The sequence below is a fragment of the Helianthus annuus genome, chromosome 17, assembly GCF_002127325.2.
Source record: "Helianthus annuus cultivar XRQ/B chromosome 17, HanXRQr2.0-SUNRISE, whole genome shotgun sequence".
NCBI classification, from domain to species: domain Eukaryota; kingdom Viridiplantae; phylum Streptophyta; class Magnoliopsida; order Asterales; family Asteraceae; genus Helianthus; species Helianthus annuus.
In genome coordinates this window covers 167,235,219-167,254,401 of record NC_035449.2, presented here as the reverse complement: position 1 = coordinate 167,254,401, position 19,183 = coordinate 167,235,219, and the positions used below count along the sequence as shown (strand labels likewise).

The window sequence follows — 19,183 nt, the reverse complement described above, 5'->3', positions numbered from 1 at the left end:
GGAACATTATTTTGTAACAAGTAACCCATCTTGGGTATTCTTTATGTTCAATACCCACGCTCCCATTTCCGGTTTGCGTGTTTAATACATAATTACCCGGCACCCGAGCTTATAGTCTACGGATAAGGTACTCCCGTTACCCGGTTTGTACCCACCCTTGATAACCCGTTTGGTTTACCATCATGGGGTCCATCATTCAAGCAACCAAACAATTACAACCTCATATTCTATATTGTCATCAAACATTAATAATGAAGACTAATTAACGATAACATCGAAGCGTTAGCCACGTACCTTAAAGCTTCCCTTTCAAGCGAGTGTCCGCACCGACTTGACTTCCCGACGCCTCACTCGTGTTGCCTAAAATACACAAGCCAATTATCATTAGAACCTTTCGGCTCATGACTTAAGCTTGTTAACCTAGCCAAACACCACAATTAGGGTATATCAACTTCTTTTAGGCGTTTTATCAAGCATCTTGTGTGCATACTTCACAATTAGTCATATTATTCTTGTCATTGAAGTTTTGTAACCATAAAACCCCTAAGTAACAAGTAGAATGTTTACTATGTCCTTTTTACACCTAATTTCTGATTGTAATTTGTTTTGATATCATTATTTACCTTCTTATTTCATGAGCTCCGATTATACATCAAAAACCCAATTGTTTCTACTTGTGGATTCAACCGATTACCTAGTCATAGCAAATGTTCTACTCATATTTATAAAAATCTTGCTTGAAATCATGTAGATTATACTATTTTTAACATAATTTCAGCATATTATTACTCAATTATGCATCATAAACTTCATCAAGAATTCAATACACAAGTATGCATCAATTCCCAACATACCTTATGAAGAGAAATTGTTAGGCACTCTAATTCAGCAACATGCAACTCAGAATCATGTGATTTAAAGGCTGAATTTGATGGGCAAGCTCAAGAACTAGGGTTTTAGTCCCTGTTTTCTTCCTCTGGTCGTACACACCCAAGCACGTATGTGTGTGTGTGATTTTTCTTGATCTTTTATTTATTTTACTAAAAACCAAGTTTCCCACTTTTGCTGAATTAGTCCCTCTAGTTTACTTTAGTTGACTAATGTTAAAACTATCATTTTCTTTCATGCTTTTATTATATGGTGTTTTAGCTATTAATTATTTTTGGGGTGTTACAAGTCCACCCTCCTTAAAGAGGGTTTCATCCCCGAAACCCCTTTACGTATAAGAATTCTAACGTATACACGTACCGAAAAGTGAAGGGTAGAGTCGTCTCGTTTCTTCTTCAGACTCCCAAGTGGTATCTGATCCTTTCCGGTCTTCCCATTTGACCTTTACTTGGTCAAATTCTTTGTTCCTTAAATTCTTGACTTTACGGTCTAGGATTGCGATAGGCCTTGCTATATAACTGAGTTTATCATCAATCTCTACATCTTTGAGGGAAACATAGGCCGTATCGTCCGCTAAACACTTCCGCAGATGCGAAACATGGAACGTGTTGTGTATCCCTCTTAGCTCCTCCGGTAATTCTAGTCGGTAAGCCACCTTACCCACTTGCTCCAAGATTTTAAAAGGCCCTATAAATCGTGGACTCAACTTTCCTCGTTTTCTGAACCGGATAATCCCTTTCCATGGGGATACCTTGAGCATCACCCTATCGCCAATTTGAAATTCGATTGGTCTTCGCCTCTTATCTGCATATGATTTTTGCCGTTCCTGAGCAGCCTTCAAATGGGCCCGGATCTTATCAATTTTCTCGTTCGTAACCCGAAGCACATCTTTATGAGCAAGCTCTCGAGGGCCTACTTCTCCCCAGCATATCGGCGTCCTACATTTCCTCCCGTAAAGCATTTCATATGGGGCTCCATCAATGCTTGAATGGTAGCTGTTGTTGTATGAAAATTCCACTAATGGCAGATACACATCCCAACTACCACCGAAATCTATTATACACGCTCGAAGCATATCTTCTAGCGTCTGTGTTGTTCGCTCACTTTGCCCGTCGGTTTGCGGGTGGTATGCGGTACTAATCAACAGCTTGGTACCCATTTGTTCTTGAAATTCGCGCTAGAAATTCGAAGTAAACCGGGTATCTCTATCGGACACGATAGTTACCGGCACTCCGTGACGCGCTATGATCTCGTTCACGTATACTTCCGACATCTTCTCAGAGGTGTAGGTTTCCCGAATAGGGATAAAGTGGGCGCTTTTGGTTAGTCTATCTACAACTACCCAAATGGCGTCAAATCCCCGAGCCGTTCTCGGCAGTTTCGTCAGCAGGTCCATGGTAACGTGTTCCCATTTCCAAATCGGAATATCTAGTGGTTGGAGTTTGCCGTAAGGTTTTTGATGCTCCGCTTTGACTTGCAGACAAGTCATGCACTTATCCACGTATTAGCCACATCTCTTTTCATCCCTGGCCACCAATAATCTTGTTTCAAATCTCTATACATCTTGGTTGCTCCAGGATGGATTGAATAGCGAGACTTATGAGCCTCGTCAAGTAGAAGATCCTTAACACCACATGTGTTTGGGACCCAAATCCTACCATTCCGGTATTTTATCCCATTACTCCCTTCCACAAGATCTTTTATCATCCCTTTTATACGTTCTTTCCTCCAATTTTCTTCCCTTACTTCTTCAATCTGGGCCCCTCGAATTCGTTCAAGCAAGCCTGAGGTTACTACCAGCTGCATAGACCGTACTCGAATTGGGGCGTATTCATCTTTTCGGCTAAGGGCATCCGCTACCACATTAGCCTTCCTGGGGTGATAGTGGATATCGCAGTCATAGTCCTTCACCACTTCTAACCAACGCCTCTGCCTCATATTTAACTCCTTCTGATCGAAGAAGTACTTCAAACTCTTATGGTCAGTGAAAATAGTACTTTTCACACCATACAAGTAATGCCTCCAGATTTTTAAGGCAAAAACTACGGCCGCCAACTCAAGATCATGAGTCGGGTACTTTGTTTCATGCGGCTTCAGTTGCCTAGAGGCATATGCGATCACCCTTCCCCTTTGCATTAGCACGCACCCAAGACCTAGGTGTGATGCATCCGAATACACTACCATATCCTCCGTACCATCTGGTAAAGTCAACACCGGTGCACGGGTTAACTTTTCTTTTAATGTCTAAAATGCCTTTTCTTGATCGCTTCCCCAGACGAACTTCTAGTTCTTGCAGGTCAACTTGGTCAATGGCGCTGCAATTTTGGAGAAATCCTGAATGAATCTCCGATAGTAACCTGCCAACCCCAAGAAACTTCTAATTTCGGATGGATTCTTTGGAGGGTTCCATTTTGACACCGCTTCCACCTTCGACGGATCCACCAATATTCCCTCGGCACTTATGACGTGCCCTAAGAATTGCACCTCTCGTAACCAGAAGGCGCATTTTGAGAATTTAGCATATAATCTTTCCCTCCTTAATACCTCCAACACTTCTCGTAATTGGTTAACGTGATCCGCCTCGTTTCTTGAATAAACGAGGATGTCGTCTATAAAGACAATCACCGATCTATCGAGCATCGGCTTGCAAACCCGGTTCATGAGGTCCATGAAAGCCGCGGGCGCATTCGTTAATCCGAAAGACATTACGAGGAATTCGAAATGTCCGTATCGCGTTCGGAACGCCGTTTTTGGTACATCGTTTTCCTTTACCCTTAATTGGTGGTAACCCGATCTCAAATCGATTTTTGAAAACCAGCTAGCGCCTTGTAATTGATAGAACAAGTCGTCGATTCTCGGGAGCGGGTATCGATTCTTTACCGTGAGTTTATTTAACTCCAGGTAATCAATACACATCCGCATGCTCCCGTCCTTCTTCTTTACAAATAGCACTGGCGCTCCCCAAGGAGATACGCTAGGCCGGATGAATCCCTTTTTGAGTAAATCTTGTAATTGGGACATTAATTCTTGCAGTTTCGACGGTTCCAATCTATAAGGTGCCTTAGCAACTGGTTTAGCACCCGGAGTCAGTTCCATACCGAACTCTATTTCGCGCTCTGGCGGCATTCCCGGAAGATCCTCGGGAAAGACGTCTTTGTATTCACACACCACAGGTACGTCTTCAATTCTTGGTGTCTCTTTTTCCACATCGCGTACATAAGTTAAATATGCCTTACACCCGTGTAGTATAAACTTGTGAGCTTCTATCATAGAACATATCACGGGATTACAAGTCTTCTCCCCATAGATGATGACACGCTTCCCGCTTGGAGACGTTAAATGTATCTCCTTACGTAAGCATATCACCTTAGCGTGGTATCGAGACAACCAGTCCATTCCGACTACTACTTTAAATTCACCCATGGACATGGGTATTAGATCAATGGAGTATTCTTCGCCATCGATGTCCAGTTTGCATTCCCGACATATATCACAAACAATGAAACTTTTGTTATTACCTACTTCTACTACCATTGGCATAGGCAATTTAGTTAATGTAAACAAAGGGTTTTGGATAAATCTATGAGAAACAAAAGACTTATTCGCACCCGTATCAAACAAAACACGTGCAAGGACAGAATTTACAGTGAATATACCTGTAACCACATCCGGTTCCATCTTTGCTTCAGCAGTGGTGATTTGGAACGACCTTGCCTTAGATTTTGGGGTTTCATTTTTGGAGTCAGCAGTCTCTTTCTTTCCCGTTAGTTCCGGACGTTCTGACTTTTTGTGACCCGGTTGATAGCACTTATAACACACCGTCACTTTGTCTGGGCAGTATAAAACCCCATGCCCCGTCTTGCCACATGCACCGCAAGGCTTGTTCTTAAAGTAACATTCACCTTTATGAGCGCGCCCACATATTTTGCAACTCGGAGAACCTCCTTTTGCACTTCCTTTCTTCGAAGATTCAGCTACCTTTGACTTCTTTGTGGGACTCGGGTTTTCATCCAAGGCCCTTCTCTCACCTCTTTCAACTTGCCTTTTTAGTTCAATCTCGCGTTCCCGCGCTGCATTGATTATATCGGTAAGGCTTTGGTAATGTGAGGGAGTCATAAACTCCCTATATTCAGCCCTCAGCATGGTATGATACTAATATATTTTCTGTTCTTCAGTTTTAACCAACTCATCACAAAACTTGAGCTTATCCAAAAATATCCCCGTAATTTTATCGACGGTTTCACCCTTTTGCCTCAATTGCATGAATTCTTCTTTTATCTTATTGATTACCGCCTTGGGGCTATGATGTTTGAGGAATGGTGTTTTAAAATCCTCCCAAGTCATTGCCCTTGTTGCTTTGACACCCCTTTCATTCCTGAGGTTGTCCCACCAATCCTTGGCTTGGCCTCTAAGTTGGCCAGTTCCATAAGCCACAAAATCACTTTCATCACAATGCGTTCATTCGAAAACACCCTCGATATCGCTTATCCACCTTTGACAAGCAATTGTATCCACCTCTCCATAAACTTGTTGTAAGAACAACCTTTCTTTTCTTTAGCCTTGCCTCTATCATTGGTAAGGTCTTCTCTTAGTTCACCAATCTTTTCCTCCATAGTCGAAAGTAAGGTGTTTTGCATCCTTTCCATAAATATTGGTAGGCTAACTTCAATTGCCCTTCCGACTTCCTCGGCAATCCTCTCTTTCCACTCGTCGGCAGTGAGGGATAGGACATTGTCACTAGCACCTCCCGACATCTTCTTACTGAAATGTTAAAATAATTCGATAAATAATCTTATTCAATCACTCTCATGCCTTTACATGAGAATTCATACTCGCTATTCGGCCAAGTATATAACTTTGCCTTAACCATTTATATTAAGTGTACTTCCCGGGTTCGAGTATATTACTATACTCCTCCCATACACAATAAATCATTATTCCTTTTTATCTTTTTAAATTAAATTTGATTTAAATAAATTCTTACCGGATGTTGATCAAGCCTTGAACCGAACACCTTTGTCTTTAACCTTAGCTCTGATTACCAACTTGTAACACTCTACTATTTTTTATAAATTCTTACCGACATGTTAGAATATTAATTATAACATTAAACCAAAACATTAATATTGACCTTAACTTAGTACTTAAGAGATTAACATTTGTTCCAAATACATTAGGATACATAAGTATTCCATCTTTTACATAAGTCTTAACCATAGCTATTGATAACAAAAGTTGCGGAACTAGATTCTTAAATGTGTTCGGTTCGGAAGCATCGACTTGATCATAATCCACGTACTTGCAATACCTAAAAGCTGGAAATTTTGACATATGTTAGTATTAGATTATATTAGAAAATACTCATAATCGAAATTATGCATAAAAACATAATCGTTTTGCTATGATATACATAAATTTAACAAAAATGACTGGGCTCCACCGTAACTTACGGTGGGCACCGTAAGTTACGGTAGCCACTGGACAACAATGATCTGCCGTAAGACAGTAGAGAACTGCCGTAACAACATCCCCTCTACCGTAAGTTACGGTAGCTACCGTAACTATGGTAGCTTCTGCATATCTTCCTGTTTTGCTGTTTTGACCCGTATGTTCCAATTTTGCACATTTTTCAAACAACAAGGCACATCACGGAACATTATTTCGTAACAAGTAACCCATCTTGGGTATTCTTTATGTTCAATACCCACGCTCCCATTTCCGGTTTGCATGTTTAATACATAATTACCCAGCACCCGAGCTTATAGTCTACGGATAAGGTACTCCCGTTACCCGGTTTGTACCCACCCTTGATAACCCGTTTGGTTTACCATCATGAGGTCCATCATTCAAGCAACCAAACTATTACAACCTAATATTCTATACTGTCATCAAACATTAATAAGGAAGACTAATTAACGATAATATCGAAGCGTTAGCCACGTACCTTAAAGCTTCCCTTTCAAGCGAGTGTCCGCACCGGCTTGACTTCCCGACGCCTCACTCGTGTTGCCTAAAATACACAAGCCAATTATCATTAGAACCTTTCGGCTCACGGCTTAAGCTTGTTAACCTAGCCAAACACCACAATTAGGGTTTATCAACTTCTTTTAGGCGTTTTATCAAGCATCTTGTGTGCATACTTCACAATTAGTCATATTATTCTTGTCATTGAAGTTTTGTAACCATAAAACCCCTAATTAACAAGTAGAATGTTTACTATTTCCTTTTTACACCTAATTTCTGATTGTAATTTGTTTTGATATCATTATTTACCTTCTGATTTCATAAGCTCCGATTATACATCAAAAACCCAATTGTTTCTACTTGTGCATTCAACCGATTGCCTAGTCATAGCAAATGTTCTACTCATATTTATCAAAATCTTGCTTGAAATCATGTAGATTATACTATTTTTAACATAATTTCAGCAGATTATTACTCAATTATGCATCATAAACTTCATCAAGAATTCAATACACAAGTATGCATCAATTCCCAACATACCTTATGAAGAGAAATTGTTAAGCACTCTAATTCAGCAACATGCAACTCAGAATCATGTGATTTAAAGGTTGAATTTGATGGGCAAGCTCAAGAACTAGGGTTTTAGTCCCTGTTTTCTTCCTCTGGTCGCACACACCCACGCACGTATGTGTGTGTGTGTGATTTTTCTTGATCTTTTATTTATTTTACTAAAAACCAAGTTTCCCACTTTTGCTGAATTAGTCCCTCTAGTTTACTTTAGTTGACTAATGTTAAAACTATCATTTTCTTTCATGCTTTTATTATATGGTGTTTTAGCTATTAATTATTTTTGGGGTGTTACATTAACGAACATTCCGGAACATGATCATAAGTTAAACACACCCTAATAGTGTCAAAAAGTGCATAAGTTTGCTCATTCAGGGACTAAAAGCTTTGAAGGGTTCGGTGTGCTAAAATAAACTTTATGCTCATTCAGGGACTAAAAGCGTCAAAAAGTGCATAAGTTTGCATTTTCGCGCATAACTTACGTTCTGAATACATCCGGACATCCAAAAATTTATGTAATCATTAAAATATTATGTTTTAGTGATTGTCTTGTCAAAAATCCATTCGTCGCGCAATTTGGACCGTTTTTGCGTCCGTTACGACTTCCGTCGTAATTAACCAACGCAATCATACGGCCAAACGAACCGACATCCGACATATTTTTGAGCATGTTTCATGTTCCCTATACTTTAACATCCTTGTGAAGCTTAAAAATGGGTTTGACGGGTGTTAGAAGTGCCAAAACACGACCATACGCGCACAGGGACCAAAACTGCCAAAACTAAAACTTTGCTGGTCTGCAGGGTCCTTACGGACCGTAAGGGACCTCATACGGTCCGTAAAGCACCCCCAGATCAGTAGAATGTGCTTTCCAGCCATTTCCAGCTGTTACCCACCTTTACCCATGGTCTCTTGCATCTTGTGGGCTGGTTTTGGATGCCTCTATGTTTGTAAAACAATGGGCACACATGGAGGGTTGAGATCGAAGCTCGGATTTCTAGAAACGATCCTAACGGTTCTACGAAATTTATAAATACCCTCCATGAATTCACTTCCAACCCACTTGATTTCTGAGATTTTCTCTAAGTTGGAGTGGTTATCACTTCATACCTGAGAAATACTTGGAAATCAATCTTGCGGGGACCTTCAGTAAGTATTCTTTCGTGCTTTTCGTTCGTTTTAGCGTTAAAGTCAAACTGTGTTTGATTTTCTGCATTGACCAGTTTATGGTCAACGCGAAGTTCGTTTGAACTTCATAACGTGAGCGTAATCACGGTGGTTATAGTCCCTAGTGACTATATCTACTGATTACCACGTTATCTAGGCTCAGTGATGAGTCGTAGTTTCGGCCAAAATGCGTTTTCTCGCGTATTTTGTAACCAAACTACTCTAGGGTATCAAAACCGTTTGTTTTGATACCAAACCTGTTTTCTAACTTAACTAAACATGTCCTAGCATGTTTAGCTCGTCATTTTTAGAATTGTGCTTGTCTAGGGTCGTAAAGGTAAGCGATCTAAACCATCGCTTATACTTTCGAACCCGACCCACTTGGTCGATCTTTAGGATCCGACCAAATACTTTAGGTGACCATAGTTATATAGGGAATAACCTTCCGAGGTTATACCTTATGGTCACATCGTTTAAATAGTTGTATGATAAGTAGTTCTTATGCCTTAGGTAAATTACCAAAATATCCTTTTCACGCTAAAATTCATTTTAAGCCTATGTAACTAAATTTTTGATATCTAAACTGATTTAGCAACAATATTAAACATGTTAAGGCATATCTTACTTGTCATAGGACTAGTTAGGCATCCTGAACGCGTTTTACGCGAACGACGCCTTAAAGTGGCATAAGCTACCTAAACGGGTCGTAACGGGTCAAAAGCACTTAGGATAGGTTTCGTTTTAGTATGTAGGCTTTGGTTTAGGAACCCTCGTACTACCCGATCCTCCGATAGGTCCGTTTATTAATGTAGATACCTATATTAGGTGCCGTTTGAATCCGCGATCTTCTAGCTTGCTTGGTGGATATCTAAAGTCTATTGAGCAATATCATGTGAGTACATAGTACCCCTCTTTTACTGTTTTTCAAACATTTTGGGGTGAAACACATGTGCCTACTTGTTACTTTCGTGCTTTCCATGTTTTCATATCATATACTTGCTATGTTCATTAGTACACTATTTGTACATGATTTCATTATGTTTTTGCTATGTATGTCCTTTGTAGCATACTTCGTACATCGTTTTACATGACATATACCTAGTGCATTGTTTTACATTATCCTTTTCATGCTATGTATGTTCATCATGCTTAGTACATTTTCATTACATGCTTACATTTTGGGTATGACATTTGGTTTGTTTAAGTGGGACCATATACATTCATTAACTTTGATCACGCCGCTCTTTAGTAGGTAATGGTACATAGGAATTGACAACTCCCATTCCTGACATCCTAGGTATGTTTGGATGGAAGGAATGACCGAATTCGATAAAACATAACACAGATAGACCTTTAATTTATTTAAAGGTTTATCACCACAGTCGCAAGGCTTGAATGTATGCATTTTCACAATACCACATAAATGTTTCTATCAGTAAAGCATGCATTTCCACAAAACATAACGTTGATTTAAACCACGTTTTACTTCAATACATTGTTTTGTGCATTTTTACCTATGGTTTAGTTGATACATATTCCACTTGCCATACATGACATTTTGTTCACACATTACTTGATTGACATTTGACATAGACATTTTGATATTGATATACACATTTCATGGACTACATTTTGACATAAACATTTTGACATGGTTTTCACAAAGACATTTGACAAATGGTTTAGACATGGGCAATTTACATTGGTGGTTTGTTTGGGTAAGTGATTTAGGTAACGAGACGTGTGTAATGTGATACAAGCACGGTGGATACGCCGCTGGTACTTCCTATATATAAGTGCTTGTATCGTATTACATGTCGTAGCGTTATTTAAATCATTCAATTTGGAGTTATACATTTTTACAAATAACATATTTTTCACAAGACATTGTTTTACGAAACAGTTAATTTTATACAACTTATTTTACTTGGTTATTCTTTTAAACATACATTATTCTTTTACTTATACATATCATCTGATTTTATCGCTTTTCAAATGATTTACAAAACAAAACAATTTACAAGGTTCATGACTAAATTTTATTAAACATTTTCTTAAACTTAAGTTATGAATCCTATTTTCACAAAACCTATGTATCTCACAGGCATTTTTATGTTGACGTACCTATTTTCATATTTGTTTTAGGAGCTAATGCATAGGACGTTCATGACATGCTAGGGTGGACTTGGGCCTTAGTGACAATAAAATGAAGCTAGACTAGTTAAAACATGTTATGTACTCTTTGTTTCAGTTGTTTTAAGACAATGTATCTCGTTTGTTTGATAAATAAAATATAACTTTGAATGCCATGGTTTTGAAACAATAATTCTGTTACAATACTCCCCGACGTTTCCGCCACGATTTGATGTTTTACGTGGTCGGGGTGTGACACTATAAGTTTAAATGTGAAAGTGATGGATTTCACTATAATATTCAAACAGGTCAAAATGACCAGGATAACAAAGGTTTGTTAGTATAAAGCAATAGATTTTGCTAAGAAAACCAAACGGGTCAAAATAACTAAAGTAACGAAACTTTAGTTGTATAAAAGCGATGGACGTCGCTAAGAAGGCCGCATGGGTCGAATTGAAGTTTTAATGCAAACTGGGAAGGTTGCATAATTAATAACTTCGAAGTGATACCCGGATTATGGGTAGAAATTCATTATACGTGTTATCCGAGAATCGGGAACGCGGTTTAAAAGTCAAAAACTCAGGTGTTAAGTATGATAAGAAATGCACAATTCCGCATATGGTAATTGTGTTAATTATATTCGACTAGTTGTAGTTGAATGGGCCAATTAAACAAAATACATAACGGATAGTGGGAGCATAAATCTCATGGATAAAGCCTCGAGTAATAGGAAACATCCATAGTTGTGATGTAAGTTCGAAACTGAAAGTAATTAGATGAGTTTGATGTTTATAACATGAATGGGTCAAAATAAGTTGAAATTAAATGTAAACCGAAAGCTTAGAATCAAGAATTTTGTCAATTTAGATGTCAGATTTTGACTCCATATGATGGAGAATTGAATTACGATCACGTAGGAAGAAACAAATCGTAAAACAGACAAAAACTTAGAAAGTTATGACCAAATTGGTAGAAATTTGCAAAGCTGGGAATATGCAGCTCCAGCTTAAGAACTTTCTATCGAAATTAGGGTGTCGCGCCCCGCGACGGGTTTTAGTTGATTCGGTCGCAGCCCGCCAGAGGTCTTCGCGCCCCGCGAAGGTTTTTCTCGATAATGTCGCGGCCCGCGACGGACCATATATATGGCAAAAACTTGTTATTTGTTTGTTTTGGTCTTATGAACTTGTTTGTACATGTTATAACTCTTCATAACTAATGTTTATGATGGTTTTGATATAGGTAGTAACTGCAATACTTTTGGATGATGATCAAGCTTGCTCAAGAACCGAACACACATACAAATGAATCTTCTGCATCTATAGTACTTTCTTTTGTTACTAAGAACTCGTGTAAAACTTTTATAAACATAGTTGAATGTTTTAAACTTTATGTATACATCGTTACGCTGATGTTTTTATAAAATGGCGTTTTTGTATATAAATGTACATTATCTTATATGAATTAATGAGTATTTATTGTAAGGGTCTTACAACCCTTTTATCTCTATACCTTCACCTACACTGAACAACAAATGGAAGCAGTTATGGATTTTTCTTCATACCTCAAACTTGTTTCCAACTCCTACAGTAATTTCAATAATAATTTGTTTAGCAAACTACACCCCTTTCACACAATCAAACCTCCCGATTTCAAGCTCTCTATTTCATCTCGTACAACTGTTCGTCCCCTCTCTCTCATCATCTTCGCTAAATCTCCTTCGCCACCGTCATCTCTATCACCGTCACCGTCGCCAGTCTCCAGTTGCGTCGCAGTTCCGCTCTCACACCGCCGCATCGGCCGCTTTCCTCTCCGTTCGCTCACTGTGGGGCCATGACATTGATTGGAGGTCTCCGGCTTTGTTGAGTTCTTAGATCCGGACTGCTGCTTCTCCTATTCTGGATCGGTTTCATCACAATCTCTCTATGATCGGTAATCATCTCATTTGATCTATCATTCTGATTGTGTCTCTGTTTGTTTTGATTCGAAGATTTGTTGTTGTTGTGTGGAATTATGTTGCTTTTGTTCTCAGTTGGGTTGGGGCTCCACATGCGCATACCACTATTGTCGATCTTCATTTGCAGGATAATGGGGTTTGGAGCAGATGATGGTTGCAGGAGAATGGGGTTTGAAGAAGAGGATGAATTAGGGTTTGAGTTTGGGGGATAAGTCTATGCTTCATGTCAAAGGGGTTAATTAATTCTATAATTTTAATTAATAATGTGTTATAATCAAATTATAATGACCATTTTACCACCGAGGAAAAGGACAAAATATCAGGATTTATTTAATTTGAGAAATATGAGCTGATTTCATTTTTGGACCAAAATGGCAAAAAAATGAAACTATAGGGACCCATACGAAAAGGTTTCAAATTTGGACTAAAGTAGCAAAAGTGACTTAAGAAAATCCTAACTTTGGACCTCAAAATGGTAAATTTTAATTATAAAGTAAGTTATTTAAAAATGCATAATTAATTTAATATTAAATTTCCTTGTTTTCTTCTTTTATAGAGTATAGATAAATTGAAAACACACTTGAGCTGAGAAAACTCATAAAAACCTATCAAATAATGAAATCTTTCTATTTAGTAGTATATGTTATTATAGATACCAAACAAATGAATGAAAAAACTTTAGCCACATAACTATTACCGTTCTTGTAAAGATATGTTCCTGTAAAGTTTTACACATGATTTTACATATGTTATGTTGGTGTAAGCATGTGATGTTGGTGTAAGCATATGACTGTGATTATGCAAATTTGTAACACGTTTATCACATGGGCTTTATTTTCATTTTTCTGAAATAATTGTTAAATAAATAAATATTTCTAATTTCATATTTATTTATCTAAAAATCAGATAAATAAATAAAATAACTCTTTAATTAACAACCAAATAAATTTATTATCTATTATCTATTATCTATCTATCTATACTTTCTATAAAAGGAGAAAACCAAGTGACATAAGAAAAGCTGAGGTGGCAGCCATAGAGGCTGTCCAACAAGGCTTTTCTTATGTCATTACTACATCATAGATCGGAATATATAAATCACTTTAAAATACATATAATTTCAAACCACTTCCCTATATTCGAATTTCAAAGGTCTGGCCCATATTCAAAAGGGCAAACCACTGCCCATCTAAAAAATTCAACCTATGTTGTAAATTCAAACCTCTTCAACCACTGCCCATATTCAAAATCTTGGCTTCAAATTCAAAATTCAAAACATGTACATATATAAGTTGAGTTCACTAATCAAAAATTCAAAATCTGGGTTCACTTTCAAAATTCAATCCATTTCTCTCTCAACTCTCTCTCTCTCTCTCTCTCTCTCTCTCTAAAACTACCTTCCATCTGTGGCGACTTCAGCATCACAAAAACCGTCAGGTTGTTACGAACCGAGTGGTAATCAAATGATCCAAGAAATCATAGAGAGAAGCCAGAAAGCAAATTAGAGGGAAACCAGATTTACTAATTCATTTCTTCATTGATAACCTCTCATAAACTCACGATGCCATCTTATAAAGGCTTACAAAGAAAGATAATGAAATAACTAACATGATCATGGACCCACTACCCTACAAATAAATAGGAATAACAAAAGAAAATAAACAAACAAAATAGTTTAATTCTAGAATGCATGGTGAACATGGGGTTGACCAGTTTTTTGCACATATCATTCCCGCACCCTTGAAAACGTTCTTACCCTCAAGAACGTAATGAGTTTGCAATGGTGGTCGCCATTCAATTCTTCCGGCAGCATTCTGACCAGTCGGAGTGAACCGCCACGGTGGTCGCCACTCATGTCTTCCGGTGGCGTGCGGTTCTTCATCCTTCAAGTTTCGAGGAAATAATAATAGATCTAGCTTCGGAATTGGATTTCGTGACGGTGTCGGGGACGTGGGGATTGCAATTGGTTTGGTGGGGGAGTTGACAAGGGTGGGAAGGATGTCATTTTGGTTGCTGAAATGGTTATTGATAGAGTTGAAATGGGCTTTGTGTTGTGTGGGTCTCAGTATGACGTGAAGAACATTGGTGTGAAGAACATAAGGAGGTTGGGGACTAATTTGTGGCGGTGTGGCAGAAGCGGTTGACAAGGATGGTGGTGTGGTAGCAGTAACCGGTGGTTCAGTGGCAGAAATGGGTGGTGACGGTGTGGCTGTAGGAATGGGTTTTGGAGCAAGGGTAGGGAATCGAGGTCGATTTTTGAGGATATCGACCATCCGAGCAATACTCGACTTGATTCGATCGAACAACTCGTGTTTGGATAGAGTTTGAGCGTCCATTGATGTGGATCAAGACCGCTCTGATACCAATTGTTACGAACCGAGTCGTAATCAAATGATCCAAGAAATTATAGAGAGAAGCCAGAAAGCAAATTAGAGGGAAACCAAATTTACTAATTCATTTCTTCATTGATAACCTCTCATAGACCCACGATGCCACTTATAAAGGCTTACAAAGAAAGATAATGAAATAACTAACTACAAATAAATAGGAATAACAAAAGAAAATAAACAAACAAAACAGTTTAATTCTAGAATGCATGGTGAACATGGGGTTGACCAGTTTTTTTTGCACATATCACAGGTATGCTCCAAACATTTTCTCTAAATAATCCAAATTCTCCACAAGTTTTTTTTATTTAATTTCGATCACCTTATTTGTTAGTCTTCATTCGTCTTTGTGTTTGATTTCAATCAACTTTCAGGTGCGTTTTGTTTCTTCAATTGCAGTTGTAATTTGTGGTTTTATTTGATTTAGAAGTAATTTGTGGAATCGGATTGTGGAGCTTTGTGATTGTGAAATGGAATTATGCGTTAGTTGAGTTTGATGACTAGGTCAATTGTTGATCTCATGAGATATGTTGATTTGTAGTTGTAAATCAATGTTTCGCTGATTCAGTGCTATAGTTATGGCTGTAAGTTTTAGAATTCACTTCTCAAATTGTTTATTTTTCCCATTAAGAGTTAGTTGAGTTTGTTGACTAAGTCAAATTGATGATGATGGTGATGATGAATATGGTTTGGTTTGAATCTCTGCACATGTAGACATTTAGACAGTGATTTGAAGCATGAATCAAATCTTCGAATCCTGTTTCTAACCTTGATTAGCATATTCCATAGTGGCTGTGAGTATTTTGTTTCTCTTTCCAATCGTGCAAGTTATTTGTAAAACAATTTCTTTTGAGCAATATTTGTTTTATTAAAAGAAGTCTCACCTCTTGCATCTATGATACACAACATAGGGACTAAGGCTTTTAACTGAACACAAGTGCTAATTGATGGAAAATATGTTAAAGTCTACATTGGAGATATAATAGTTCTGAGATGGAAATATATAGGATCCTAATGTGTGTAACAATGGATGAGCGGATGAAGATAATTACAGGCAACGATGAAGTGAGTTTAGCGGTGAAGATTCAACAATGACTAGGGATCGGTCACAACTTTGGACGGCGACGATGCTATTACCTGATGGCAAGGTAAGGATCGATGACCTAGAGCTTCGTACTTACGTTTCTGTTATATTTTTATTATTTTTGGTATGTAGGAATATTGTTGACATGGACAAGACTATGGACGAGAGATATTTGATATGATTCTAGACATTTTTTAGCGATATTTGAATCAGCTGAACCTCAATTTTGTAGAGATAATTTTCATATTTTTTGTTAACAATTGATAAGATCACGTTCTTGATCTTTGTGCTGCTCCAGGTAAACAATACCGTCAATTACCTCTTATGAATCGTTGTTTCATTTTCATTGCGGTTATCTTATTCTATCACTTAATCCGTCCACAGGTGCTAAACTTTGCATGATATTAGAACTGCTTGGAAACTCAGGTTTCGTAACCGGTGCCGATATGGCAAGACACCGATTAGCCGCTTGTAGAACTCTGGTCCAGAAATACTTACATGGTGATCATTGCTCTCTTTGTCGCTAACGAGCTGAATTTTCTCTCGTCCCGATCCATGTCGATTCCGACATCAAAATCTTGTCATAGTTCCTGTTCTTTATTTTTGAAATATTTAAATTGTGTGGTTATCTCTTTGTTTGAATTTGTGTTTTTTGTAGTGAACAAGGAATTCGACATAAAAGGAGATGAGTTTTTATACAAGAAGTTGACATCTAGGAAGCCGTATAAGGAAAGAAAAAAGACAATTAAAGAACGGGAAAAGGGCTCGGTGCAGTTGAATCAAGACCCGGAACTGATATTTATGGGCGGCATTTTAGGGTTGTTGGGTTGAGTAAAACCGATTTGTTTAAAATTGTTTCAACTCCTGAGATCTCACTATACGATTATGATAAGGTATGTTTTTTTGTTGTCAGAGTTTCTCTTTTGGTTTAAGCTAAAGTTTGTTGTCCCCTGCCACACATTTTACTGATTATCTGATTGTGATTGTTCTTTTTCACATAGTTATTTTCTAAATATGGGATCCAAAGATCTCTGTAGACTATCATTATTACACTTCAGTGTATTTATTCGTGAACATTTAGTTATCTTTCAGTGATTAAATAGTATCATCTTTATGGTCCCTGTAGTGCATTGGTGAAGTTTGTTAATAAAGATGTGGATGGTGGTATAACTGGTCTTCACATGGCGGCATTAAATGGGTATGCTGATTGTGTACAGCTGCTTCTCGATCTGCATGCAGATACATCAGTTCTCACGTTCCATTATGGAACTTCAATGGATTTGATAGGTATGTCGGTTGTTCGAATATCACGTTCCATTATGGAACATCAATGGATTTGATAGGTACGTCGGTCGTTCGAGATCCAAATAATAATGTTTGTCACTAGACGTTATCATTCAACCGATTTACATATTAATGGGTCAATTTGGATCTTGGTTTTAAATGCGTGCATCACATGATGCGTCGATGAGATCGCATCGCTGCATTTGATGCATGAATCATATGACGCGCATGTGATACGGCTGATGCGGTGCGTTATGCAGTTAACCAGTATTGGAACAAATTAGACCATTGATTGCAATGGGTATGAGTGTTTCAAATTTGATTGAACAATCTTACTATCGATCGAGCAATTGGTTTGACTATTTAGACCATGGATTGAACAAATTTGACCACAAATGATGAGAATATCTTATATTTTAGTGGTTAAAAGTTAACAAGTGAACATTTTATCTATAAATAATTTTTGACCAGAGAGGCATAGATAATGAGAATATTACATATTTCAGTGTTTAAAAGCTAACAAGCTAAATTATAGATAATATTTTCTTAATAATGAATGCCTCACATATGTGATACGCCAGCCTCACGCATCACATCGGCTTTTAGGATCAAAACACATCTGAGCGCCATACGCTTTTTAAAACCAAATTTTTCGTTCTATGTGTGCCATTTTTGTATCCTAACATACGCTGCTTTGTAGGAGCTGGAAGCACTCCTTTGCATTATGTTGCTTGTGGTGGAAATTTAAAATCTTGTTAGGTAACCTTCGCTTTAGGCTAACAGCATGATAACTTTGTTTTAATATCATCTTTTTGCTTATATTAATTATTCAGATTCTACTTGATGCAGTTTCGGCTTTTGACTAATGGTTTCAAGTTATTAAAAGTTGGAGAGTGACTGTGTGATTTTTTTTTTTTTTTTTTTATTAAATGTGTACAAAAGTTTTATTTGGTTGAGTGTTGATAGGCATACCTCCAGAAGCGAAACTGATGTTATTGGAAAAGGTATTTGATTCAAGCTGCGATCACACCAGTGGATTACAATAACCGACCACTTGAGATAGGCTACCTTGCTGTTGGCTGTTGGTGCAAAGGGATGTTGTTCAACTATGCCCTCAAACGCGCTTTTTAAAGCCAAGGTAGTGTTAAATTCTTCTGACATAATGCTCTTAAAAATGGTTTGATGTATAAAGATTATTACCATCAATCGTTTTTAGTTGTAAAACAAAATATGCTCAAGATGATTTTGTTTGGGCAATAAATACCAAGCTTTGAACCACATTGAATTAGGATAGGCTGAGAAGAAATCTTCAATTGACATACACTAACTGTTGTTCATCAACCATTGTATACATACAAGTTTGTAGTATTTTGGTTAGTTTACAAGTTCACAGATTTTGATCGAGGGCCAGCGTTGCTCTGTATTCTATAAGTTGATCCTTTACTTTGTTATCATTACAAATTTCAATCCTAAGCATATTGATAATAGTTGTTACTTGTAGTTTAAGACTGATTAAGTTCGATGTCGAAAGCGGTGCAATGAATCTGTTCGATGTCGAAAACGGTGCAACGTCGTAAGCATTGGAGAAGTGGATTTTGAAGCTGAGGTAATATTTTATAAGGTTTGAAAACAGTGGTTGAAATCACTGTTGTAATCATATTGGGCTTGGAGAAAACAATGGTTGAAACCACTATTGGGTAATATTTTATTGGGTTAAAATAGTGTTTTTTTTTTGGAGAAAATAGTGGTTGAAAC

At 37.7% G+C, this 19,183-nt stretch overlaps 2 protein-coding genes across 2 annotated transcripts; one reads left to right on the top strand and one right to left on the bottom strand.

Moving 5' to 3' along the window:
* Positions 1–295: 295 nt before the first annotated feature.
* Positions 296–1,849, bottom strand: LOC110925136. Its single transcript, XM_022169108.2, has 2 exons — positions 1,249–1,849; positions 296–360 (listed from the first exon to the last, which is right to left on the bottom strand). Exons 1-2 carry the CDS (start codon positions 1,847–1,849, stop codon positions 296–298), a joined length of 666 nt encoding a protein of 221 aa, XP_022024800.2.
* A 14,302-nt stretch (positions 1,850–16,151) lies between these two features.
* Positions 16,152–17,588, top strand: LOC110925137. Its single transcript, XM_035986356.1, has 5 exons — positions 16,152–16,233; positions 16,413–16,442; positions 16,529–16,645; positions 16,919–17,037; positions 17,271–17,588. The coding sequence occupies exons 1-5, from the start codon at positions 16,152–16,154 to the stop codon at positions 17,289–17,291; spliced, it is 369 nt and encodes a 122-aa protein (XP_035842249.1). The 3' UTR covers positions 17,292–17,588.
* Positions 17,589–19,183: the final 1,595 nt, after the last annotated feature.

Coding starts and splice junctions, on each gene's coding strand:
- LOC110925136 (XM_022169108.2), bottom strand. CDS start 1,849: ATGCTTTACGGGAGGAAATGTAGGACGCCGATATGCTGGGGAGAAGTA. Junction 361..1,248: donor ACTCTACCCTTCACTTTTCG/GTACGTGTATAC, acceptor TGTGTATTTTAG/GCAACACGAGTGAGGCGTCG.
- LOC110925137 (XM_035986356.1), top strand. CDS start 16,152: ATGACTAGGGATCGGTCACAACTTTGGACGGCGACGATGCTATTACCT. Junction 16,234..16,412: donor GATCGATGACCTAGAGCTTC/GTACTTACGTTT, acceptor ACAATTGATAAG/ATCACGTTCTTGATCTTTGT. Junction 16,443..16,528: donor TGATCTTTGTGCTGCTCCAG/GTAAACAATACC, acceptor ATCCGTCCACAG/GTGCTAAACTTTGCATGATA.